Source organism: Takifugu rubripes, chromosome 21 (assembly GCF_901000725.2).
Source record: "Takifugu rubripes chromosome 21, fTakRub1.2, whole genome shotgun sequence".
Classification (NCBI taxonomy): Eukaryota; Metazoa; Chordata; class Actinopteri; order Tetraodontiformes; family Tetraodontidae; genus Takifugu; species Takifugu rubripes.
Window position 1 is genome coordinate 13,857,623 of NC_042305.1, and position 24,266 is coordinate 13,881,888.

General features: G+C 43.0%; 3 protein-coding genes across 3 annotated transcripts; 2 read left to right on the forward strand and 1 right to left on the reverse strand.

Annotated features, from left to right (window-relative positions):
- The first annotated feature begins 109 nt into the window (after positions 1-109).
- pole (polymerase (DNA directed), epsilon) lies at positions 110-12,319 on the forward strand. Its single transcript, XM_003974991.3, has 48 exons — positions 110-597; positions 684-819; positions 896-976; positions 1,062-1,106; positions 1,187-1,279; positions 1,412-1,566; positions 1,641-1,785; positions 1,881-1,961; positions 2,074-2,181; positions 2,261-2,371; positions 2,459-2,544; positions 2,626-2,745; positions 2,930-3,062; positions 3,139-3,252; positions 3,327-3,539; positions 3,604-3,711; positions 3,786-3,914; positions 3,988-4,090; positions 4,184-4,330; positions 4,411-4,556; positions 4,662-4,810; positions 4,959-5,051; positions 5,189-5,491; positions 5,574-5,769; positions 5,886-6,100; positions 6,416-6,518; positions 6,610-6,690; positions 6,765-6,887; positions 6,973-7,182; positions 7,291-7,503; positions 7,593-7,736; positions 7,829-7,969; positions 8,044-8,197; positions 8,308-8,414; positions 8,497-8,673; positions 8,744-8,967; positions 9,058-9,278; positions 9,364-9,568; positions 9,667-9,840; positions 9,917-10,042; positions 10,308-10,440; positions 10,521-10,713; positions 10,794-10,925; positions 11,022-11,215; positions 11,314-11,514; positions 11,600-11,725; positions 11,851-11,940; positions 12,048-12,319. Exons 1-48 carry the CDS (start codon positions 530-532, stop codon positions 12,168-12,170), a joined length of 6,873 nt encoding a protein of 2,290 aa, XP_003975040.1. The 5' UTR covers positions 110-529; the 3' UTR covers positions 12,171-12,319.
- p2rx2 (purinergic receptor P2X, ligand-gated ion channel, 2) lies at positions 12,050-16,792 on the reverse strand. The gene is made up of 12 exons (XM_003974915.2): positions 16,545-16,792; positions 16,090-16,225; positions 15,918-15,989; positions 15,754-15,829; positions 15,565-15,661; positions 14,907-14,987; positions 14,676-14,829; positions 14,426-14,556; positions 14,246-14,336; positions 14,093-14,158; positions 13,908-13,985; positions 12,050-13,797 (listed from the first exon to the last, which is right to left on the reverse strand). Exons 1-12 carry the CDS (start codon positions 16,709-16,711, stop codon positions 13,699-13,701), a joined length of 1,248 nt encoding a protein of 415 aa, XP_003974964.1. The 5' UTR covers positions 16,712-16,792; the 3' UTR covers positions 12,050-13,698.
- Positions 16,793-17,476: 684 nt separating this feature from the next.
- pes (pescadillo) lies at positions 17,477-23,444 on the forward strand. Its single transcript, XM_003974916.3, has 15 exons — positions 17,477-17,500; positions 17,692-17,771; positions 18,068-18,221; positions 18,333-18,442; positions 18,606-18,777; positions 18,896-18,985; positions 19,181-19,297; positions 19,530-19,604; positions 20,085-20,171; positions 21,488-21,618; positions 21,798-21,923; positions 22,019-22,203; positions 22,482-22,633; positions 22,714-22,881; positions 23,088-23,444. Exons 1-15 carry the CDS (start codon positions 17,477-17,479, stop codon positions 23,160-23,162), a joined length of 1,746 nt encoding a protein of 581 aa, XP_003974965.1. The 3' UTR covers positions 23,163-23,444.
- The last annotated feature ends 822 nt before the right edge of the window (positions 23,445-24,266 follow it).

Here is a 24,266-nt window from a genome sequence, read left to right on the forward strand (position 1 = left end):
AGCAAAGATGAACACAGCGAATAAGAAACCGATTTTTTTTAACTTATCGTTAATATGTATGAGAACTATATGGCTTATCAACCCTAGCAAAAGCCCTTTTTTAAAAAATAAATAGGCTAAACAGTGGACGCTGTAGCAGGTTGCGTAAAGATCCCTCACCACTCTTCGAAATATTAATGTCCTAAATGTGACTGTATTGTTTATTTTGATATCTATATTTGTTTGCACCTGGGGAGTTTAAAGATAACAGAAAAAACTTTCATTTGATAAGATTTGGTTTGTTTAGGATAGCCATTGCTGTAGTCCTCTCACGGCGATCCATCTTTAATTAACAAACGATCTCTGTTTTTCCTACTCTCGCGGCAATTGCTGCAGAAACGCGCCAAAATAGGAAAACAGCAGCAGCGTCTCTGGTTGAAACCCAGAAGTGCTACTTTTAACATACATTTAGCGTAAATTGCAAATGTGGCTTCTGTAACGGGCCTCCGCTTTGTTCATTCGTGTTATTGTCGGCAGAACTAGAGAGAATATGGTTCTGCAAAACAGTGGAAGGTACAGAGCGGACCGAGGACAAAGTGGGGGAGATCGGGAAAACCCGTGAGTATTTTTTTTTTTCTTTTGGAAACTCAAATAGGCAATCCGTGACAGAATGAACACGAATTCAGTGAATTTGTCTCAAACAGGGACGATGGATCCTCGATGTCCGCCCTCAAGCGGCTGGAGCGCAGCCAGTTCGCCGACCAGATGGACGCCCGCTTTGGATTCGACCGGATAAGGGAACCGGGAGAGAAAACAGGCTGGTTGATCAACATGCATCCAGTAAGTACACATATCGAACTGACGTTAAGATGAGACTGAGTATAGACATGTACAATTTGTGGTCATCTAATTGAAGACAGAGATCCTGGATGAAGACAAGAGGATGATCAGTGCTGTGGATTATTATTTCATCCAGGAGGATGGAAGCAGGTTTAAGGTGAGCTCACCTGAACATGACATGTTTATAATTCCGCAAGCATCCCAGTGTTCTAATACATCCCTCCTGGCATGTCTGTTATTAGGTGGCCCTCCCTTTTAAGCCATATTTTTACATTGCTACTAAAAAGGTAGGTTTCATGGTTGGCGTGTATCTAAATATATGTTTTTTTTCAGAACCTACTTGTTTATAGGTAGCTTTATTTTCCAGAACTGTGAGAGAGAAGTTAGCTCGTATGTGTCAAAGAAGTTCCAAGGAAAAGTGTCAAAGCTGGAAATTGTACCCAAAGAGGATTTGGATCTGGTGAGAGATGGTTTTAAGAATAAAATGAGAATTGATGCCTTGTTGATTTGCACGTTACTTTCTGTATGTTACTTAAACCGATACTTAGATTTTGTTTTGTTTTTTCTGTATCGTCGTCTCCCTTCCTTTTAGCCGAACCATCTAGTTGGACTAAAGAGAAGCTACATCAAGCTGTCGTTCAACACTGTGGATGACCTCGTCAAGGTTAAGCGTGAGATCTCCCCAGCAGTGCGTAAGAACAGAGAGCGAGAACAGTCCAATGATGCCTACACATCAATGTTATCAAGGTACTACCACTCAGTCAGTCCTTCGGATTTTTCCCCTGAGTATAATATTTATTTTAATGTAATTGTTCTTCCAGCGCCTTGTCAGGAGGAAATGTGGCCTCAGCAGATGATGAGAGGATGCTCAAGAGCATCTCGGACCAGTTGGACAACATAGTGGATATGAGGGAGTATGACGTTCCCTATCATGTCCGATTGTCCATCGACCTCAAGATCCATGTGGTAGAAATGTGTTTGTGTATCTCATCTGTTTTGGAAAGCCCAGTATATGCACAAACTATTCTAATTCCAACTATGTCTGTCTGTCTGTCTGTCAGGCTCACTGGTACAATGTCCGATACAGAAGCAGCGCTTATCCACCAGAAATTGTCCGGAGAGATGATCTTGTGGAGAGACCGGTATGACAGTTTTATGGATGATGTTGCAGAGAGAAGAATTATGTCATTAATTCCAAATCACTTTGGTTTCTTTTTGATTTTTTGATTTTGATTTTGATTTTAATGTTTCCAGGACCCTGTCGTGCTGGCCTTTGACATAGAGACCACCAAACTTCCTCTGAAATTTCCAGATGCAGAAACTGACCAGATTATGATGATCTCCTACATGATTGATGGACAGGTCAGTTCCGCATCCTTTTGGTATTTACAATATCTGTTGCTACAAATACAATTAAATCTCTTCCTTTCATTTCCAAAAGGGATTTCTGATCACAAACAGAGAGATTGTCTCTGAGAACATTGAAGACTTTGAATTCACTCCCAAACCAGAATATGAAGGACCTTTCACTGTTTTCAATGAGGATGATGAGGTACAAGGCTGTTATAGCCAATATGCACGAGATGGAATGCTTTATTACTGCATTCCATAATATGTGGCAATTTGGCTCTGGCTGCAGGCGGCTCTTCTCCGGAGATGGTTTGATCACGTTCAAGAAACTAAACCAAACATCTTTGTGACCTACAATGGAGATTTTTTTGACTGGTGAGGTTTCTTTTTTATGCTGCATTGCTGTGTTTCTCACCTCACAATGGTCGTCACCTCCCTCACCTTGTCTCCCATCAGGCCCTTCGTCGAGACGCGAGCCGCCCTCTATGGCCTGAGCATGCACAGAGAGATTGGTTTCCAGAAGGACAGTCAGGGAGAGTACAAGTCCAGTCAAGCCATCCACATGGACTGTTTAAGGTGCGTCATCCTCTGACAGCATGCTAATTGGACCATCACCCGTGTTGACTGAACAGATTTAGCATTAATCACAGTAATGCTTGAGCTATCACAGACACATTAACACTCCCAGGGCTACAGCTGTTGAAGAACCGGCTCAAAATTACCGGTAGTCATTAGAATTGTCAATATTCCTGCATGTCAGGTGGGTGAAGAGAGACAGCTACCTGCCAGTGGGAAGTCATAATCTGAAGGCAGCAGCCAAGGCTAAACTGGGCTACGACCCAGTGGAGTTGGACCCAGAGGAGATGTGTCGCATGGCTACTGAGGAGCCACAGGTACCTTAATGGAGTTTGACAGCATGGACAGGCACTGACATTCAGATGACTTTAACTTGGTTTTTGTTTCTTTTAGACTTTAGCCACCTACTCTGTGTCAGATGCTGTGGCGACATATTACCTGTACATGAAATACGTTCATCCATTCATCTTTGCCTTGTGCACCATCATCCCAATGGAACCTGATGAGGTGTGTATATCATTTCAAGGGGAGCACTGAAAATGAGCGCTCACTTTAAAAGTTTTTCTTTCGCGACTTAACAGGTGCTTCGTAAAGGTTCCGGGACTCTGTGTGAAGCTCTGCTCATGGTGCAGGCTTTCCACGCAAACATCATTTTCCCCAACAAACAGGAACAGGTCTTCAACAAACTCACCAATGATGGCCACGTCCTGGACTCTGAGACCTACGTGGGCGGCCACGTGGAAGCGCTGGAGTCGGGAGTGTTTCGCAGTGATATCCCGTGTCGTTTTAAAATGGTACGTTTGAATTTTGATTCCTGGGTGAACCTGAGCTTGACCGTTGGCTGTGGTGTGTTGACAGAACCCAGCTGCTTTTGACTTCCTCTTGCAAAGAGTTGAGAAAACTATGCGTCACGCCATTGAAGAAGAGGAGAAAATCCCCTTACATGAAGTCACCAACTTTAATGAGGTTTGTGGGCTTTCTCTTTGGTCCCCCCAGCATTCCCAGCTGGAAGTTTTAAAACATCCTTGGCCTTCCTCCAGGTTTGCGAGGAGATCAAAGCCAAGCTAACTTCTCTAAAAGAGGTTCCAAACAGAATTGAATGTCCTCTCATTTACCATCTGGATGTTGGGGCGATGTACCCAAATATCATCCTCACCAACCGCCTGCAGGTACAGAACTAAAAGCAAAACTTCAAATGGTGGACGGAGGACAAACGGAATTGAGTGCTCTTGTTTTTAACAGCCCTCTGCTATGGTTGATGAGGCCACTTGTGCTGCCTGTGACTTCAACAAGCCTGGCGCTGCATGCCAGAGGAGGATGACCTGGCAGTGGAGAGGCGAAATCAGTAAGTGCACGTGGGCATTTCTGCCACCGCGTCCCCGTGAAGGGTTGAATACCAGAGCTGAGCTTTTCTCTCCCTATTTTTATTTTCCCGCAGTGCCAGCCAGCCGCAGCGAGTTCCATCGCATCCAGCAGCAACTGGAGTCGGAGAAGTTCCCGCCGTTGTTCCCCAATGGCCCACCGAGGGCGTTCCACACGCTCAACAGGGAAGAACAGGCCAAGCATGAGAAGAAACGGCTGGCAGGTCCGTCCCTTCTCTCCTAATGTTTAGAAGCGTTCTACAAGTCAGGCAGGGTGTGATTCCCCCATGTGATTCGGTCTCAGATTACTGTAAGAGGGCATATAAGAAGATCCATGTCACCAAGCTGGAGGAGCGCGTCACCACCATCTGCCAGAGAGAAAACTCCTTCTACGTCGATACCGTGAGAGCTTTCAGAGATCGGCGTTATGAATTCAAAGGACTTCACAAGGTACCTTTTTGAATCGCTGTATTTTCCAATTTGTTGTTTTTTGATTTTAAAAAAGCTTCATGTTTATCTGAAATTCCTCTTCTTTTTTCTGACTTCTCACTCCAGGTGTGGAAGAAAAAGCTTTCGGGTGCTCAGGAGAGCGGAGACGCAGCCGAAGTGAAGCGCTGTAAAAATATGGAGATCCTATATGACTCGCTTCAGCTGGCTCACAAGTGTATTCTGAACTCCTTCTATGGCTACGTCATGAGGAAAGGGTAGGGGTCACGCATGGTTCTGATACATAGGTTCTCATATCAAGGGCTTTAGAAAAGTATTAGTAGTATAATTCTCAGGAATTTGGCCTTTGAACACTACTGTACTGTCAAGCTGTGTTGATTTTGCTGTAACCTGTGTCTCCATCAGGGCTCGCTGGTACTCCATGGAGATGGCCGGCATCGTGTGCTTCACAGGAGCAAACATCATCACTCAGGCCAGAGAGCTGATCGAGCAGATAGGGTGAGTGTCTCAGAACTCGGTGTGACTATTTTGCGGTAGATTAAGTTACCACATGAAGCCGTACCCCGTAGTTTCCTCTTTTTTTAATGTTCATTAAAGCCATTCTTTTTCCGCACATCCCTTCCTCCACACCTCAGGAGGCCACTGGAGCTGGACACTGACGGTATCTGGTGCGTACTCCCCAACACTTTTCCTGAGAACTTTGTGGTGAAAACCAGCAACGAGAAGAAGCCCAAGGTGACCGTGTCTTACCCGGGGGCCATGCTGAACATCATGGTGAAGGAGGGATTCACCAACGATCAGTATCACGAGCTGGTCGAGCCTGCATCCCTCACGTACAACATCAAGTCGGAGAACAGCATCTTCTTCGAAGTGGACGGACCATATCTGGCCATGATCCTGCCGGCTTCAAAAGAGGAGGGCAAGAAGCTGAAGAAAAGGTAACTTGGCAGTGGACTATACAAATCTGACATGATGTGAAAAGGTTTTTTGGTGACGGGTTAAGGTTTTCCTTCACTGCAGGTATGCTGTGTTTAATGAAGATGGATCTCTGGCTGAGCTGAAGGGCTTTGAGGTGAAAAGAAGAGGAGAGCTCCAGCTTATTAAGATATTTCAATCATCGGTGTTTGAGTCTTTTCTCAGAGGTACCACTCTGGAAGAGGTTTATGCCTCTGTGGCCAAAGTAGCTGATTACTGGCTGGACGTGCTGTACAGCAAGGTAAAGGAAAGTAAAAACGCTAATCAAAACAGCCATTTGGTGTTTTACTAACAGTTTTATGAGCAAAAAAGCCTCAGACGAAATGTAGTTTCCCACTTTCAAATTTTATTTCCCAGGCTGCCAACATGCCAGATGCAGAGCTGTTTGAGTTGATTTCAGAGAACCGATCAATGTCCAGAAAGCTGGAGGATTACGGAGAACAGAAATCCACTTCAATCAGCACGGCTAAGAGACTGGCCGAGTTCCTGGGAGACCAGATGGTCAAAGATGCCGGACTGAGCTGTCGCTATGTGATCTCCAGAAAACCTGAGGGTTCTCCTGTCACAGAAAGGTGCCAGAAAACCCCATGTTTGTAACTGCAGCAGTAATAATAGTCATTAATTCTTTATAATGGTTGCAGTAAACAGTAATAACGTGTTTAAATGCATAGGTTGTGACGGAAAACCGTATTTTCTGTTTGGTTTTAATTTCTTTCCATATTATATTCCTAATTAGAACAATAGGCAGCTAGTTTGAAGTCCAGGCTGGGGTGATTTTCTGGGTGCCATAAAATCATGTCCTGATGTCAAATGGTTGTAGAGCGAGAGAGAGAGCCATGTAATGTTACTCAGAGGAGTTTGACACTGACACTTTGGATTTCCATCAGGGCCATTCCTCTAGCCATCTTCCAGGCAGAGCCCAGTGTGAAGAAGCACTTCCTCCGTAAGTGGCTGAAGATGCCCAGCCTGCATGATTTGGACATCCGCACTGTGAGTTTTTAATGATTTTCTCAGTATTATGTTACAAATTGGGTGAACATGCTTGCCCTTAAGTGTATTATGATTATTTCTGTAATTCCAGATCCTTGACTGGAGTTATTACATAGAGAGGTTGGGAAGTGCCATTCAGAAAATCATTACCATCCCTGCAGCGCTTCAACAGGTAAAAATAGATCATCTGACACTGTTCTGTCAGTCAAAGATTGGTGTACCTGGTTAAAAATGGGTTCTATTCAGGTGAAGAATCCAGTACCCAGAGTGAGACATCCCGACTGGCTTCACAAGAAACTTCTGGAGAAAAATGACATTTATAAGCAAAAGAAAATCAATGAGCTCTTCTCCAGTGAGGGCAAAAGACAGGTTTGTCCACCTGAGAACATTATAATATCCAGCCTAATGGTCATTTTATTTCTTTAAATCAGCTCTTACATCCTTCTTTTTTCAGGTGTCCATTCAGCCCCTTGCAGCTGGCCAGATTGTAGACATGGAAGACTTCGGAATGCCTGCCAGGCCTCTGCAACCAGCCATCCCAATCAGCACCAAGCGGAAACGGTCTTCGCAAGGAGATGACAGCCAGGTGGAATCTCAGGATGTGGAGCTCACTCAATCCTGGAGAGAGATCCTGGGCCCACCTCCACCTGTGGGGAAGACTCGGGTGAGATTAAAGTGTCAGCTTTCTTGTACATGGCATGACAGTTTCATATGTTCGAGCTCTTCCTGAGAAACATTTTCAAAATTCTTTCAAAACGGTGTGTGTAAACAGGAGGAGATACTGGTGTGGCTACGTTACCACAAAAAGAAGTGGGAGCTTCAGCTGAAGCAGAGGAAAGAGAGAAGGAAGAGGAGGAAACTGTTGGATGGCGATGCTCAACCTGTAGGAGGAGGTGTGATCAGAGATGGCCCAATCACCGGCCTGGGGAGCTTCCTCCGCAGGACAGCTCGCAGCATCCTTGACATGCCGTGGCAAATTGTGCAGGTGGGTCCAAGTTCTTGTTAGTATCATTCTATTGAAGTTCACTTTGCTCTTATTCTCACACGAGATCTGTCGCAATCCCAAATCCTCAGATTGCAGAGACTAGTCACCCTGGTTTGTTCAAGCTGTGGGCTGTGATTGGAAATGACCTCCACTGCATGAAGCTCAACATCCCACGCGTCTTCTATGTCAATCAGAAAGTGCAAAAACAGGAGGAGGGAGCCACTTACAAAAAGGCACGCTCAGAGAAATGACATAACCATCCCAGTAAATGCTATAAAAGCTGTTGCCACTGGTGAATGACCGTCCTGCTGGTGTTCGCCTTCAGGTGAATCGCATGCTGCCACGCTCCAACATTGTCTACTACCTTTACGAGTACTGTGTACCAGAGGACATGTACCAAGAACACATCAATGAGATCAATGCTGATCTCTCCGCTCCAGATATTGAGGGTGTCTATGAAACACAGGTATCAAAGTTATCTGCGGTCATTTGCAAGATGATGTTGTGTGTTTAGGGTGGCATTAATGTGAGTTCTTTCAGGTCCCGCTGCTGTTTCGTGCACTGGTGCAGCTCGGATGCTTGTGTATGGTGAATAAACATGTGGTTAGGGATCTGGCAGGCAGAGAGGCCGACACTTTTGACCTGGAGCATCTGGAGATGAGGTCTCTCGCCCAGTTCAGCTACCTGGAGCCTGGTAAAGTCTCACGCCTGAATTCTTTCATCCGAATAGATTTTTCTCTTCTCAATTTGTTTATTTAAGATAAAGTATTATTTCTTGCCCTACTTTGTTTCATCTGTCCTTAGGAAGTGTTCGGCACATGTTCCTGTACCATCACAGACAGGGCCACAAAGCTCTGTTTGGTCTGTTCATTCCATCTCAGCGCAAAGCCAGCATCTTCATCTTGGACACAGTGAGAGGCCATTTTCTATCATCTTATTATCTGTTCCAGGTTGGCATTTACTCTTATTGTATCATTTGTTTTCTCTCTTTAGGTCAGAAGCAACCAGATGCCCAACTTGAGCAACCTCTACACAGCGGAGCGCACTGCTCTGCTGGACAAGACCACGGAGGAGCTCCTGCCCCCAGAAAAACACAACTTTGAAGTCAGAGCAGAAAGTGACATCAAGGCCATTTACCGCGCCCTCCAACGCATACTGCTGAACTACAAGGTAAAATACTATTATTTCAAGACTTTGTTGTATTTAAGTGAGTACATTAACACACACTTTGTGTTTACAGGAGGAGCGGCGTGGGCCTACTCTCATCGCCATGCAGTCAAACTGGGAGTTGAAGCGGCTGGCATCTGGAATGCCTGTGCTCGAGGAGTTCCCAGTCGTACCAGTGCACGTAGTCGATGAGATCAGCTATAATGTGCTGGACTGGCAACGCCTCGGGGCCCGGCGGATGATTCGACACTACCTCAACTTGGACAGCTGCCTTTCACAGGCTTTTGACATGGCCAGGTATTGTCCACTGTAACACTGCCGTTTCAACCTCTTCCTTTGTGTGTTGATGAATAGAAAACACACTTTCTTCTTTTCTCCTGTTGTCAGGTATTACCACCTACCTGTTGGGAACTTGCCTCAGGATGTGTCCATCTTTGGTTCGGATTTGTTCCTAGCAAGGCATTTACGGAAACACAACCATCTGTTGTGGCTTTCGCCCACGTCCAGGCCCGACCTGGGAGGTAAAGAGGCCGACGATAGTCGCCTCGTCATGGACAGTGATGACAAAGGATCCGTGGAGATTAACGCTCAGGGATGTTACTCCACAGGTACCCGAGATGGAGGAGAAATCGGAATGATCCTTTTGTTTTTCGGAGGCAAATTGGTGTTTTAATAAGTGTTTGTTTCTTTCAGCGTGCGTTGAGTTGGACCTACAAAGCCTGGCAGTGAACACTATCCTCCAGTCACAGCACGTCAATGATATGGAGGGTGGAGCCAGTGTGGGCGTCAGTTTTGACGTGATCCAGCAGGCCTCACTGGAGGACATGATGATGGGAAACCAAGGAGCCAGCGCTGTCGCCAGCTATGACGAGACGGCTCTCTGCTCCAACACCTTCAGGTATAAAACCATCACTTCAACCCTCCACTTTATTGTGGAAGCAGGTTTGCTGTGTTGTGAACCTGGTTTACCTGTTTTTCTCCCTGTATGTCCTGTAGAATCTTGAAAAGCATGGTGGTTGGGTGGGTCCGAGAGATCACACAGTTCCACAACGTGTATGCAGACAACCAGGTGATGCACTTCTACCGCTGGCTTCGCTCTCCCAGCTCTCTGCTCTATGACCCTGCCCTGCACCGCACCCTGCACAACATGATGAAGAAGGTGTTTCTGCAGTGAGTCCCGTACCGTCCTCCTGCTGCTCAGGCCTCAGGCACATTTAGTATTTTAAAACCGTCCTTTAATCGTCAGGTTGATTTCCGAGTTCAAGCGACTTGGGTCGACTGTCGTCTACGGAAACTTCAACAGGATCATTTTGTGCACCAAGAAACGGAGAATTGATGACGCCATTGGTTACGTAGAGTACATCACCAACAGGTCAGACAGACTAAGCATGTTAATGCATCTACAGACAGTAGCTGTCTCTCTAACAATGTCACAGATATCAGTGATCCACGCTGAGATTTCTTTAAATGTCATGTAATTTAGACCTGGAGAAATTGTGTGAATGTGTAGAGTAAAAATCCTATCCTTATAGTTAAAGCTAAACAATAGCCTCTAATGGCTATCCTCTCTTTGAATAACCTTACAAAGCACTGTTAATAATAGTGCATTTTAATTTATTTACTCATTTTTCCTCCAGCATCCATTCAAAGGAAATCTTTCACTCTCTATCCATCTCATTCTCCCGATGCTGGGAGTTCCTGCTGTGGATGGATCCAGCTAACTATGGTGGGGTGAAGGGTAAACTTCCGTCCAGCGTCTTGTATGGACAGGTAACTAAGGAAATCCGGGTGGAATCAAATGACAGAGAAAAGCAGGACAAACTCAGTCCTGTGTATGCTTTTATTTCTAGGAAGGTACCAAAAAGGGCCAGGAAGAGGGAGACAAGGAAGGCAGCGATGATGAAGAGGAGGAAGAAGCTGAGGAAGCTGACGGCGATGGCGAGATTGATGAGGTGGAGGAGCTGATCGAGAGTAACTGGAATATCATGCAGTTTTTACCCCAGACGGCCTCCTGTCAGAAATACTTCCTCATGATCATTTCTGGTAAAAGAAGCAATACAAACCCCACATCTTTTTTTTTCTCCTGCAAATCTTAACAAACGTGCGCTCTGTCTCCATCCCAGCTTACATCGCGGCGGTTTACCACAGCATGAAAGAGGAGCTGCGGCGAAATGCTCCCGGGGCAACACCAGTCAAGAGACGCGGCGGCAGCCAGGCTTCCCAGCAGGCAGTGGAGGATCTGAGTGCTCTTCCAGGTACGAGATCTTTTAGGAAGCTGCCTAAAATGCTCACATTTTTCCCCAAGGCCCTTATAAATCATATTATATCTTTTCTTTAACTTTCTCCCACAGGAATGATCTCTTTCTCCCAGGAATACGTGTCCAGTGAGCTAACACAGAACATTTTCACCATTACTCAAAAAATCCAGAAAAAGGTGACAGGTACCCGAAATGTAACTCAGCCCTCTGAGATGTTCCCCGTCCTGCCGGGATCTCACCTGTCACTCAACAACCCAGCACTTGAATTCATCAAATATGTCTGTCAGGTATGTTACCAAGCTTCAAAGCTCCTGTCTGCATGTGCCACTGTCCATTTTAGCTGCTATAATAGCTGCTACCTTAATTCTGTCGTTTCTTTCTTCAGGTGCTTTCTCTGGATGCCAATATAATAAACCAGATGAACAAACTGAAAAGAGACCTCCTGCGCCTCGTGGATGTCGGGGAGTTTTCTGATGAGGCCCAGTTCCATGACCCCTGTCACTCTTATATCCTGCCAGAGGTCATCTGCCACCACTGCAACTTCTGCCGTGACCTTGACCTCTGCAAGGACCCGTCTGTAGCACAGGTGAGAGCGGCAGCATCCTCACCACAGGCCTTGATGGTAAAGATGAAGTGTTAGAATTTGATGAACGGTATTTTCCTCTCCTCAGGATGGTTCTGTGTTGCCTCAGTGGTTCTGTTCCAACTGTCAGGCACAATATGAGACCAATGTCATTGAGATGGCACTAGTGGAGGCTCTGCAGAAGAAACTAATGAGCTACACTCTGCAGGACCTGGTGAATACATTTTTTTAGCTTTTTTAATAGATATGTACAGAATTGATCATTTTTCTCTTTTTACATATGAAATATGTCTTCTGTTCTCTCTGTGGAAATACTCATTTAACTTTAACTGTTTTTAGATGTGCAGAAAATGTAAAGGAGTAAAGGAAGCAAACATGCCCCTGTACTGCACATGTGCCAGAGATTTTGACCTCACTTTTTCAATCAAGGTTTTTTCTCTTAAATATCATTGAATCGTCACTGAATCCAACCATGAAGGCAGCTTCAATATGTTCTTACGTCTGTTTTTGCTTCTCTCCTTCCCTTGTCTGTAAAGAGCTTCTCTGAGCAGATCAGAGTGTTTCGGAACATCGCGTCCCACTACAACATGAGCTTCTTGGAGGAGACGATTGACTGGTTAGGCGCCATGAGTCCAAACATCAACCTGAATTCTCACTAAGTCTCAGCTACATCAGTGGAAACTTAAAACAAGGGGAAAACTGGCACCTCGGAGGGTCAAAAAATGGAGTCTACCGGTCTTCTCACATTTTTGTTGTAAGATACTGTGGAACTTTTATATTTTTGTTGCTAATAAAGATCTTTATAGATGATCCTCTCCAGACTGCTTCGTCACTGCCAATAATGAGCTTTCTCCTCATTTATTGCTGATATGCAAAGCTAATGATGATAATGCGCCTTGCATTCATCGTTTTCTCTGTTGGGCAATTAGCCTTAACCGTATGCCTCTTACTCACTAAGAGTGAAGCTAATTGCAATTATGGTTTATGTAACAGTTAAATTATAGTAGATAGTAGAGTCCTTTTTCCCAAATGCCTGAATTATTTAGCAGATAGAAGCTACTGTAAGCAAGGTGGTTTGAAAAATAACCCTGCGCATCGATACCTCACACGGTATCCTTACACACTCACTTTGCCTCCTGGGTGGGGTTTTTCCCCTCCAGTAATCCCATTTCATACCGATGTTGGACCCGATTAGATTAACTGCTCAGATTCTCACTGACACATGGTGCACTTGTACAAAAGAGGGCGTCACCTTCAAAGCATACAAGTGTTTAAAACCAAATCTACTGCATGGAGAAATGTAATAGTAATGTCTAATATTCAATATAGAAATAATTACTGTAGGTTAAATATGCAAAAAAAAGTTGCGTGAAGAAGATCACAATTTGAAAATCTTCACTACATCTTGGATACAAGCTTGAGTTATGAATTAAAGACATAGAAATCCTAACATAAATGACAGTTGATCAAGTTTCTGCAGTGATTTATATTATCTTTTTTTTAAAAATAACAATTTTCTGACTGACGTGCCACTGAATCGTGCTCCCTCCTCCCATGGTGGTAGATATCGATCCGTCAAACTTGACTTAAGTCTTTTCACCGCTGACATTTGTATTGCTCTCAGGCAACCAGATGGATTCACACTGCCTTATAATCTTGTTAGCTAAACCATTTTATGGGAAATGTCTGCATTATCTGATTACGCTCCATCGCTCTCTGAGTATCCTCTGCGCTTCCTCCTGAAACCTCAGTTGAGAACATCAGGTCAGCTGAACCCATGAGCCTGAATCTTCGGATTCCTCGAACGCTGCAGGTTTATGTTTGCAGTAGTACAAACGTATCACTAATGTCTCATCATACGCTGCTATGGTAACTTTTATGTTTGTAACTTGACTTAATAGAGGACATGTATCGCAGTACACTGGATTCCATGTATCTTCCATGATGGACTCAAAGGAAACCAACCAGTTGCATTGTTGTACATTTGGGGAGATCTTAAGAGGACCAGCTGTCTGTCTGGAGACGCTCTCTGTCAGCCTGGTCTTGTGGCCATTTTACACCCACTACTGACAGCAAAGCAACTCCCAGCAGGCAGCAGTTGTAGCAGACACCTGAGAAACCACTCAGAGTTGTTGTCCCTGCATCTGCCAAAGGGAGGTCCATGCTTAGTTTCAGTGACCGATGCCGCTACAGCGGGACGCCCTCTGACAGGTCTGAGTGATCTGAGCCAAAGCTGTTGATGAAACTGAGTTCTGTGGAAACGGGCTCCTTGGGCTCCTTAACGACCTGTGGAGGACAGATTTCCTTCACCCACAACCAACAGCTTATAGTTCAGAGTAGCAAAATGCCGGGGTATGATTGATATTCCCATTATTGTCTTTCAAGCTTGCACTTACTTCATCAAACTTTCTCTCGCTGTAAACTTCGTTCTTATCAATGAACGTCAGCATGATCCAGTCGCAGATGATGGTGCACTTGAAGGTTAAAAAAAGGGAGGCAAAAACAGACGGTGGCGTACAAGAAAAAGCTGTAAAATCACAATCTCAGTCCCAAAAAAAGAATTAATGTGAGAATTACTCACGATCCCTACTGAAGTCATCGCAGTCACTGTGCTGATGATGGTCGGGATTGGGCTGAATTTACCAGCCTGAAAAAAAGAAGATGGAATGATATTCGAAAGAATAAAAACTGATAGAAGCCACAGCTAACTGAAGAAAAGGTCGCTTCTGCTCACGTGTCCGTGTACGATGACGTCCAAACGAATGCCGTAGGCCTTGATAAGGGTTCGAGACTCCACTCCATTTCTGTTGTAATATTTGGCAAACCTGGATGAAAAAAACCAAACAGCATAACTGCAACACTGCAACACTGAGGTAAAGTGGCAAACACTTGACTCCTGCGTGTTATAACTTGCCTGAAATAGTAACCAGAGTTGGCCTGATCCTTTCTGAGATCAAGACGACGGAAGGAGTACGTGGGTTTACAGTTTGAAGGGTCAATGTCCAAGTTACAGTCCCAGTTGATGAAAACCCCGATCACCCCTCCCTGTATAAAAAAAAAAAAAAAGCCCAAACAGGCACACGGATGTTGATCAAAATGAAATGTGATTTCCAGATTAGGAACGTCTCAAATTCCAGCAGCAAACTTTGGTATGCAAAACTCACAGTCCTGCAGAGTTCGCTGAAATTCTCCCTCGCTTGTGTTGCGATGTAGCCGAGGCGGAAGTTCGGACAGTAGGGCTCTTTGTCCGTGTGGTAATGACATTTACTGAGGTATTTCTGCATGTCGCGCTTGTTTGAAGCATCCTTGATATTGCCCCTGCCACACAAATGAACACAGTTACTTTGCAGAATCATTTTGTGTGGGTGTGTGTGTCTGTGTGTGTGTGTCTTCACCGAAGCACTTTAAACTTGGGGAAGCGGATGGAATTCCTGATGAAGATAGTGAAATTGATGGCTTCCACCAATTCCGGTTCTCTGGTAAAGACAACAGACAGTCAGAATTGTGGTGTGTTCAAATGGACCTGGATCACCTTCTCTGAGGTTGGCCCGCACAAACAGGGACACCCATAAATAGTCTGGCTGGACCATCTTTGCTGAATAATTCAGTTTTGTGGTGGTTTCCTGCTGTTTGTGACCTGTTTACGAGGCCAGATCTTAAACCAGCAGGCTCTAGACATGTTAATGTGCTTGGAGGATGCAGCAAAGTAACAACAAAGCCAAATCGACATTAAGCGATAGCTCACCTGCAAATGAAAATTGGCCCATTAGCTGTTAAATACTGAGTTAATTACAGGTGTGTTCAGCTCTGGCATGTTTGTTGATTAGTCACAGATATAGCAATGATTAACCTTTATTAACCACAAATGCATATTATATTATTACCATTAAATAATATTACAGGGGGAAAAAATCTGATTATGCCTCTAATATACTAGCTTACTACATACTTCCTGTTTTTAGTGCATTTGAAACCATCTTGACAGTTGGTAAATCAATTCAACGTGACATGGACTGGCCCAAAACCTCTTTTAGATCTGCATCATGTTCTTACTGTACTGCAGCAAATCGCTCGATAGGGCACCAGGTCTGAATCTCACAGGTTTTGAACGTGTGGTTATAGTACTGAACACATCTGCCAGTTCTTCTGCCTATAAGAAAGTGTTCCAGACGTTGAAATTAATGTAATGTAATAACTATGAACCAACATCGCTTGTGCAGAGTTTCAAAATGAAAACCATACCGTGGCCATCAAAGTCCACCTCTCCCTGGACGCAGTCGGAGTCTGCTGAGCAGTTGGCATTGGTAACATCAAAATACTAAAGTAACAAAGATGCTCAGTCAGTACAAAGCATAAATGTTTATGTATCTGAACAATTAAAAAAAAACACTTTGGTGACCTCTCACCTCTGCACAGGTTCCTTGCTTCTGATCATAAGTAAATTCTCTCCTTAATATTGTACTAATTACGTCGCCACCCTGGGAGGAAAAAGGTCTTCAGTTATTGTCAGCTGGTTTTAGCTCAGGATGGCGGAGTTGAGGTGCTTCATCATAATGAAAGGCTTTGTTCTGAAGCTACCTCTGATGGCCGTGCATACTCCACAGTGTCCAAGATTTCATCTCCATGAACTGCAATTCCTTTCATGAGTGTATAAACTGAAATCTCGGGACGGGTTTCGATCTCTTGGTATGCTTTTTGACTTATAAACACATACCTTCAAGAGGACAGAGGAGATAGACCAGATCATATTTTCTGTTGTGACCTCAGATTATGTTATAAGCATACAATTATATACTTACTATATACATTTGCTTCTCTTAAAGCAAAAGAACAAAGTAAGCTGACACAATTATTCACATAACATCTGATCGAAAAGCCTGAGTAATATTTGAAACAATGAAACTAAGACGTTTTACGACATATTCTCAGTTTGCCCACAGTTTAGAGTAATCATTTACAAAATTTGGTCTGTGCAATGCTCAGTAAAGCGTTATTTTAATTTCTAGTGCGTAGACATGCAACATGGATCTTACCAGATGAAATAGGTGATGACAAGAAACTGTACACTTCTGTAAATGAGTCCGAGAGTTCTGTTTTTAATCACCATCACCTTTGGGGTCTCGTAGTCCCAAAAACCAAGGAAATACTCTTTTAGAAAATGATGTAGCCCCATGATGAACTTATGGAATACTTCACACATGTCCTCGGATGTCTAATAGCTAATTCTATTTTGTAGCTCTTTTTCTTTCTCTAGCAGAGGTTTTTCTTTTGTACTCCTTACTGCCGCGCAGCCCCAAGAGCATCTCTCATCCCTGGTAATGCAAGATGAGAAGGGGTGGAGCTTGGATCTGACCGAATAACACACCTTTGTTTATTCCATGTATATGTATTAATCTGGTGTTTTACAACCTCATGTTTCATGTCTGTTGATAAATTAACTTACCTTTCTTTAATATGTTGTATTTGACTGAAAATTATATTATCGCTACCAATTTGAACCCCAAATGATGTTAGGGAGGGGGACAAAAAAAATCATGCTTTTTTTTTCCTTTTTAATGTATGTTTAATGTACCAAAATAAGTGCAGTATGTGGGTACCAATCTCGTAGGGTAAAAATAAGAATAACAACTGACAACTTTTTTTTCTCTCAATATAATTAAATAAAAGGTAAATAATAGGTTCAATAGCTATATTCAATATGATTGATTCAATTAAGTTTAGATATTCAGATTAAATATTGAAAATACATTAAACTATCTGATGTTGAGGGAAATCTTTTCTTTTTGCACAGGCAGCTCATCGGGCAACCCTTCCTGGTCCTTCTCGTTTTCTCTCCCTGCCTCTTCCGCGCACGTCAAACAACACGTGCGTTGACTCTTGGTGATGGTGCTCTGTTGTTTTTTACATTACATTTGATTTGAAGACATTTAATTTATCATCTGACGGCCTATTCACGCTTTTTAAAATGGGTGGTCTTCAGAAGAAAAAGGTAAGAGCTGACCTTGTGTCATCGTCAACAGCATATAAACATTACCATGGCTAGTCAGTTAGCTACCACAGCTAATCCAGGTTGGTTTTTCTGTAACGGTACAATATAGCGCAGGTTAGCATTTAATCTGATTTTTAAAGTAAGTTGTTAAGGGTCAATGTTTCGTGTAATAAGTTGCTCGTGTTTTGCAGTTTGAGAGGGGCTCTGCTACTAACTACATCACCAGAAATAAAGCACGCAAGAAGTTGCAATTGAGTCTACCCGATTTCAGGTAAAATGAACACATTAATGAGGTTAACGTGGAGGATCACCAATCTGCTTGCGATGTAATATTTAATTATATCAGATCGTAGCAGTGACTGATCATTTTTACATACATTCACTATTATACTTATTAAAGTAATTCATTGTTTGCTAGAACACATGTTTCAAGAAATAAATGGGTGATTTATTACTGTGTCTTTTACCACAGAAAACATTGGAAAAATACCGAAAATTGACGCAGGCTGAAACACCAATAGTTATTGTGTCCATGCATACATAATAATTTTTGATTTCTCATTTTAGGCGATTATGTATAATTAAAGGCATCTATCCTCATGAGCCCAAACACAAGAAGAAGGTGAACAAGGGTTCTACGGCTCCACGGACCTTCTACCTGCTCAAAGACATACGCTTCTTGTTGCATGAGCCAGTCGTTCGCAAGTTCAGAGACTATAAGGTATCATAGATGGCCTGTTTTTCCACACCTGGTGACGTAAATTTCCAAAGTGTGAGTGTATGGTTGGAAAACATCCTATTCATTTCCACTCCACTACTATGCTCTTTGTAGGTATTTGTACGCAAACTTAAAAAGGCTCGCAGTAAATCAGAGTGGTCTTCTGTAGAGAGACTGAGAGAAAACAAGCCAACCTATAAATTGGACCATATTATCAAAGAAAGGTAAGACTTCTTTCCCCCCAGCACTTGGAGGCATAGATGAGCTTAAATTACTTTCTCTGAATCAAGTCATATTAAAATATCAGTGCATCAGGCATTTTTTGCATTCATTTTAAATGTATCATGTTTTGTGTTGCCTCACACTTTTTTGTTTGGTTTGTGGCAGGTATCCCACCTTTATCGATGCTCTCCGAGATATCGATGATGCCCTCTGCATGTGCTTTCTTTTCTCTACCTTTGCTCGGACAGGAAAATGTCACGTTCAGACCATCCAGCTCTGCAGGCGCCTCACTGTGGAGTGGATGAACTTTGTCATTACATCCCGTGCGCTCAGAAAGGTGCCAGTAAACAGCAGCCACCTGTACTTCTTTGAGACATATCAAGATATCTCATATTGTGTTTATCTTTGTATTCTGTCACCACTGTTCGCTAACGGCACTTCTCTGTTCCCAAAAGGTTTTTATTTCCATCAAGGGAATATATTACCAGGCTGAAGTGATGGGACAGCTTGTAACATGGTTGGTGCCATATCAGTTCGCTCATGACGTAAGTAAATAATGTGCAGTGAAGGGCTAGTTTGATAAAAAGATCTAAGATGGCTCTGTAAATGATAAAATCATCCTTTGCCACAGGATATTTTGAGAATCATTCATATCTATCCCCTTCTGTATTTATTCTAATTAGATATTTACTTCTGCATTCATGGAGTTTGCTATCATTCAACTGCTGTGTCTCTTTCAGCACCCAACAGATGTCGACTACAGGGTAATGGCAACTTTCACAGAGGTGTACACCACTCTTCTGGGGTTTGTAAACTTCAGACTTTACCATTCCCTCAACCTGGCCTACCCACCAAAGGTATATTTTGGTGTTGTTGTTGTTTTTTTTTTTAAAGATTTATACAGTATTTATATACCGCTAATAGCACAACATTTCAAGAATGCATATATTTCCCACTCTTAAGTTGATATACTCTAATGTACTTCCGTTAAATTCAACATATCATTTACAGGGATCACCAATAACTGTATAATTGTTCACTAGTCAGATTACACATTACTATTCTCTTGTTTTCTTTCTCTATTTTAAGATTGACACAAAAACAGAGTCTCAGTTGAGAGAAGATGATGAAGACTATGCCATGAACTCAGAAAGCTATTTAGAGGTGAGCTTCCTGGCATCATGACTTCTGTATGTCTGCTTGTGTGATTTTCCTTGCTCAATAACACTGAACACACCACTACATCAGAGAAAGATCATGAAGTCATGAAAGGAAATAACGTCAGCTGCGTAACTTTCGAACACTTTTGACCAGTTTGCAAGACTAAAATTCTCATCACTAGTGGATCTTCAGATGAGTTTATATGATTGAATGTGAGATTAGTTAGTCCCTTTTGCAAAACATTGGCGTTTACCATTGATTAATGAGAGCAACTAAGAGTAACCATGGATGACTCCAACTGGAACCAGCTCGTTAGCTCTGAAATGCTGAATGTTGCAAAACGTCACAGCACAGGTGGGTTAAATGGTATTCATCACAAGCTAGGTCACATTACTTCATCCTCGTAACCAGCACATCTGATGAGAGTTATGCAAATGATGTGTGGGGATTATTTTTACTCCGGTGTGTTCTGTCATTCTGCAGAAACTGTCCGCTCTGAGTTCCAGTCTTGCACGTGTGATTTCTGCCGAGGATGAGGAGGCTGAAGTTGACCAATTTCCTGTTGATGGGGTGAGTTCTATTTTTGTAATCGAAACATGTGCCCGTCTCCAAAAACTCCAAAAAAGTATGCGTTTCAAAGTATGGGCATTAAATTAATCAATCGAACAGGCTGAGAAATAATCAGCACAAGCTGCAGTTCATTAATTTGAACAAGATTCTATTTGTTTGAATGCTGCCACTACATAAATAGAAACATCTGAATGCAGCTGACTATTTGGATGTATCAGTTACTTACAAAGGCAGAGTTATTTAGACATTAAATCAAAAAAATATTAGAGAACCAAAAATTGTAGGAAATGCTAAATTAGCACTTCCACCCCAATTATAATAACTAAGCAATTCCATCAGCACATGCAGCAGGTGATGAACTAATTGGTCTCTGAGGACAGAGGTGAGAGTTAATATCTTCAGATGCGACTGGGGATATTTAAACTTCTCATTTTGCTCCTGAACATGTTGGGGTCTTTTTTGCCACAGTGACTTTCTGTGCGTTTGTTTTATCTACAACCTTTGAATTATCACACCACATTCAAATTTTACATGCTCAAATTACGCTGTATCACTTCACCGTTGTGGTTGTAGCCGGGGATGCACCAAAATCCCCCCAAAAATACTGACGCCAATAATCTATATGAATAAATTTGGTCGAGCCTCACACATTGCACCTTACAGAGCCACAATAGAAGTATTCTAATAAGCAGTTCTAGCTTTCAAGTCATGAGACCTTGTGGAATAATACATGTTATGGTTCATTTCAGGTTTCTTTCAAACTGGTTGGCTCAAAATATCAGAAGTGTTTCCTGGTTATACTGTAACTAATTATTAAACTGGATGAGACATACTGTACCAGGAACAGCAGCCTCTTTTCCAACTCACCAACTTGCATATTGATTTTCAATATTTCTTCAGATTTTCAAGGCATATTTTTACCTCGTAATTTTAGTGAGTCTGTTGTAAGTTAAAAATGTAGTTAATAATTAGGGGTTATTCAAACACATCTCAGCATTTAAACAGTTCCTGCTTCTCCAGACCGAGAGAGATTGTGGTTGAATTTAGACTGTGCAAACAAAACTTTCCTTCAACCTTTTCAACTTTTGTAAAGGTGCAGACTCCAAACAAACTCTTGACCTTTGCACAGTTTAGTATTTGATTTTGGTTTTCATTCCTTCACTTTTTAAATTCCCAACACTGCTACATGCCTGACAACAGATCGACGGAATCCTCACATTTAATGCAGAATCAAACTGTAGCTAAATGCAGGATGGTCTCTTTAAAATATTTATTAGGATTACAAAAACATACTAATCATGATTTCTTTCCTTCAGGAGGATATGGCGAAGATGGAGGCACAGGAAAAGGAACAGAAACAGCTGGAGGCTCAGAAAAAGCTTTTTGAGGGGCTCAAGTTCTTCCTTAACAGGGAGACCCCCAGAGAGTCACTGGCCTTTGTCATTCGGTGAGTGACAGAGGGAGGGAGGGGACGCGTAGGAAACTTCATCTGGATCATTTTTGTTTGGTCTCATCTTCTCCTGAACTGGGTCATTGGGGCAGCAGCTGAAGCAGAGACGCCCAGACTTCCAGCTCCGCAGACGCTACTAATATTTTGATGGGTTTTTGTTTTGTTTCTACCTTCAGGTGTTTCGGAGGCCAGGTGTCCTGGGACAAGTCTGTTTGCATCGGCAGCACATTTGAGATGACGGATGAGACTATCACACATCAAATAGTTGACCGACCAAATATTGACAAACAATACATCAACAGGTAAGGGCCAAGAAGGCCGTCGTCTTTAAAAAATACTTTCGCATTTCATTTTAGTCATGATCAAAGTATTTTCCCATTCAACCCTGTGTCCTTAGATACTACGTTCAGCCCCAGTGGGTGTTCGATTGCATCAATGCCAAAATCCTCCTGCCTGTCGAAGACTATTTCTTGGGAGTCACTCTGCCCCCCCACCTGTCTCCCTTCGTTGAGGAGAAAGAGGGAGACTATGTGCCGCCAGAGAAATTAAAGATCTTGGCTCTACAACGAGGAGAACAACCTGGTACAAAACTGCACGACTTATCTCTTCCAGCATTCTCATGTTAATACATCACATAAGTGTTGTTAGGTGTCAATTCTGCCCATCGTAACCACGCCCCTAAGTGCTAAATGGGGCACACTCCCTGGGTGTGGCCACAGTGGGTGTGTCCTTTGTGGCCACACCCAGGGAGTGTGCCAGGTTAATGTTTTATGTAGAACTACAGTAGTTCTAACAGATGGAGTTTCCCTTGTTGTCAAAGTCAAATTCCAGAGTTAGGTTACATCTTATCTGAATTTTAGCCCAGGATCAGGAAGAAGAAGAGGAGGAGGAGGAGGAGGGAGATGAGGAGGAGGAGGAAGATGATGAGGAGGAAGATGAAGAGGATGAAGATGATGAAAAGGGAGATGAAAAGAGTCTTCAGAAGATGGAAAAGCAAAGATCACAGGGCAAGGTAAGAGCTTTTTGAATCCGTTTCTTCTCCACAGCTCTCTTTTGCTTTGTTTCTTATCATGATTTTTGTGGCCTTTTCAGTCTTTGCAAGTCAAAGTCACCCCAGGAAAAATGAGGATTGAAGATCCGGTACGTCGGGAGCAAGAGGAAAAAGCAGAGGAAAAACGATTGGCCATCATGATGATGAAGAAGAAAGAGAAGTATCTCTACAACAAGATCATGTTTGGAAAGAAGAGAAAGATTCGAGAGGTTGGTTCCATTTAACACTGCGGTCGTATCGACATTTGCATTTTTAACATTGGATTCATTCTTCTCGTTATCAGATATCTTATCAGAGCCTGACAATGTTCAACGTTATAGTGCAGCCCTCACCTGTAGAGTCAATTTATGCTCAGCCTAGGCCCTGGTCACTGGCTTCTGAAATGCCTGAACAACAATTCATTCTTTTCTTACAGGCCAACAAGCTGGCTGCCAAGAGGAAGGCGCATGACGATGCTGAAAAATCCAAAAAGAAGAAAGCCAGGAAGTGACCGGTTTATCGATGTTTTTGAAAGTCGGACCTTCAAAGAATCGCCTGTGTCATGTGTGACAACTCTGAGGGTGTGGTCTCATTCACCTCTGTCAGAATCAAACACAGGATGTGGAACACGCTAAATGTAGAATTATTAATGTAAGAGGTGATGTTTTTCTTTATGTTCTTTTGTTTCAGCTATTCTAGATTCCACAAGTTGTTTGACCTTATTCTAAGAAATATGCTTGGAACAGTCTGGTGTATTTTAAAATAAAACAATACTGATATAAATGATTCCTCACATAGCTTGTTCTTGTCCACATGTCCGCCTCTTTTGATGGTGTAGGGTCAAAGGTCACTGCCCTGTGTTGTTGGGTGGGCGTTACTGACGGAGAACCATAAGCCCCTCTGCCCTGTTCGACATCATCTTGCCGGCGGGGGGTTGTCAAAGGCCCGTCTGATAATTCCTCATTTTCAATCTCCTCATTCAGTCCATGACGCTCTTTGCCGCCCTGATCTAGATTCCAGTGCCGGCCCACTCAGTCCGGGTCTCAGCCTGGCACTCTGGGTGCCAGCAGGCGAAGGCGTGCCTTGCCCAACAAAAGCAGCAGTGTCGTGTGTGTGTGCGTGTGTGTATGGTTGTGGTGTGACAGATGAGCTGCCTAGATACATGTGTCCCTTTTATGACTAAACCTTTGTCTCTTGAGTTTATCAGCACATATTGATGCTTCCTGTTGATAAAACCCAGACAGACTCACTATTGTTAGTGCTCGTTCAGTAAAGATGCTTTACTGAATGTTGAAATTCACATGTGCAGAATTATTTAACTGTAATACACCCACGGATTTCCACTTTAAAAATAAACCCATCTTGTGCATCATAGTGCTGCGTGACAATGTGCCGTGCTGCTCTGCATAATTGCCCGTTAACCAGTTTTAATCCCTACGCCATGCACGTTCTACCTATAATGTCTATTTACTCAGATGCCGAATGAGGATTTCAAAACAATAGAGCAGAGAAACCTTGATGGAGTCCCACAATCAGAGACTTTGTCCTTTGGCTTTGCGCGTTTGTTCTTTTTTTTGTGTTGTTTTGCTCCCCTTCTGTCAGCTCGCAGCTTAGA

What these genes read in the sequence shown, in the direction of transcription:
- pes (XM_003974916.3), top strand. Translation starts at nt 17,477, where the DNA reads ATGGGTGGTCTTCAGAAGAAAAAG. An exon ending in CATCCCGTGCGCTCAGAAAG is followed by an intron (nt 18,778 to 18,895) that starts GTGCCAGTAAAC and finishes TGTTCCCAAAAG; the next exon opens with GTTTTTATTTCCATCAAGGG. An exon ending in GACAAACAATACATCAACAG is followed by an intron (nt 21,924 to 22,018) that starts GTAAGGGCCAAG and finishes CTGTGTCCTTAG; the next exon opens with ATACTACGTTCAGCCCCAGT.
- p2rx2 (XM_003974915.2), bottom strand. Translation starts at nt 16,711, where the DNA reads ATGTGTGAAGTATTCCATAAGTTCATCATGGGGCTACATCATTTTCTA. An exon ending in ACGTCATCGTACACGGACAC is followed by an intron (nt 14,159 to 14,245) that starts GTGAGCAGAAGC and finishes TCTTTTTTTCAG; the next exon opens with GCTGGTAAATTCAGCCCAAT. An exon ending in GCGAGAGAAAGTTTGATGAA is followed by an intron (nt 13,798 to 13,907) that starts GTAAGTGCAAGC and finishes TGTCCTCCACAG; the next exon opens with GTCGTTAAGGAGCCCAAGGA.
- pole (XM_003974991.3), top strand. Translation starts at nt 530, where the DNA reads ATGGTTCTGCAAAACAGTGGAAGGTACAGAGCGGACCGAGGACAAAGT. An exon ending in TTTACATTGCTACTAAAAAG is followed by an intron (nt 1,107 to 1,186) that starts GTAGGTTTCATG and finishes TTTATTTTCCAG; the next exon opens with AACTGTGAGAGAGAAGTTAG. An exon ending in AGGGTGTCTATGAAACACAG is followed by an intron (nt 7,970 to 8,043) that starts GTATCAAAGTTA and finishes GAGTTCTTTCAG; the next exon opens with GTCCCGCTGCTGTTTCGTGC.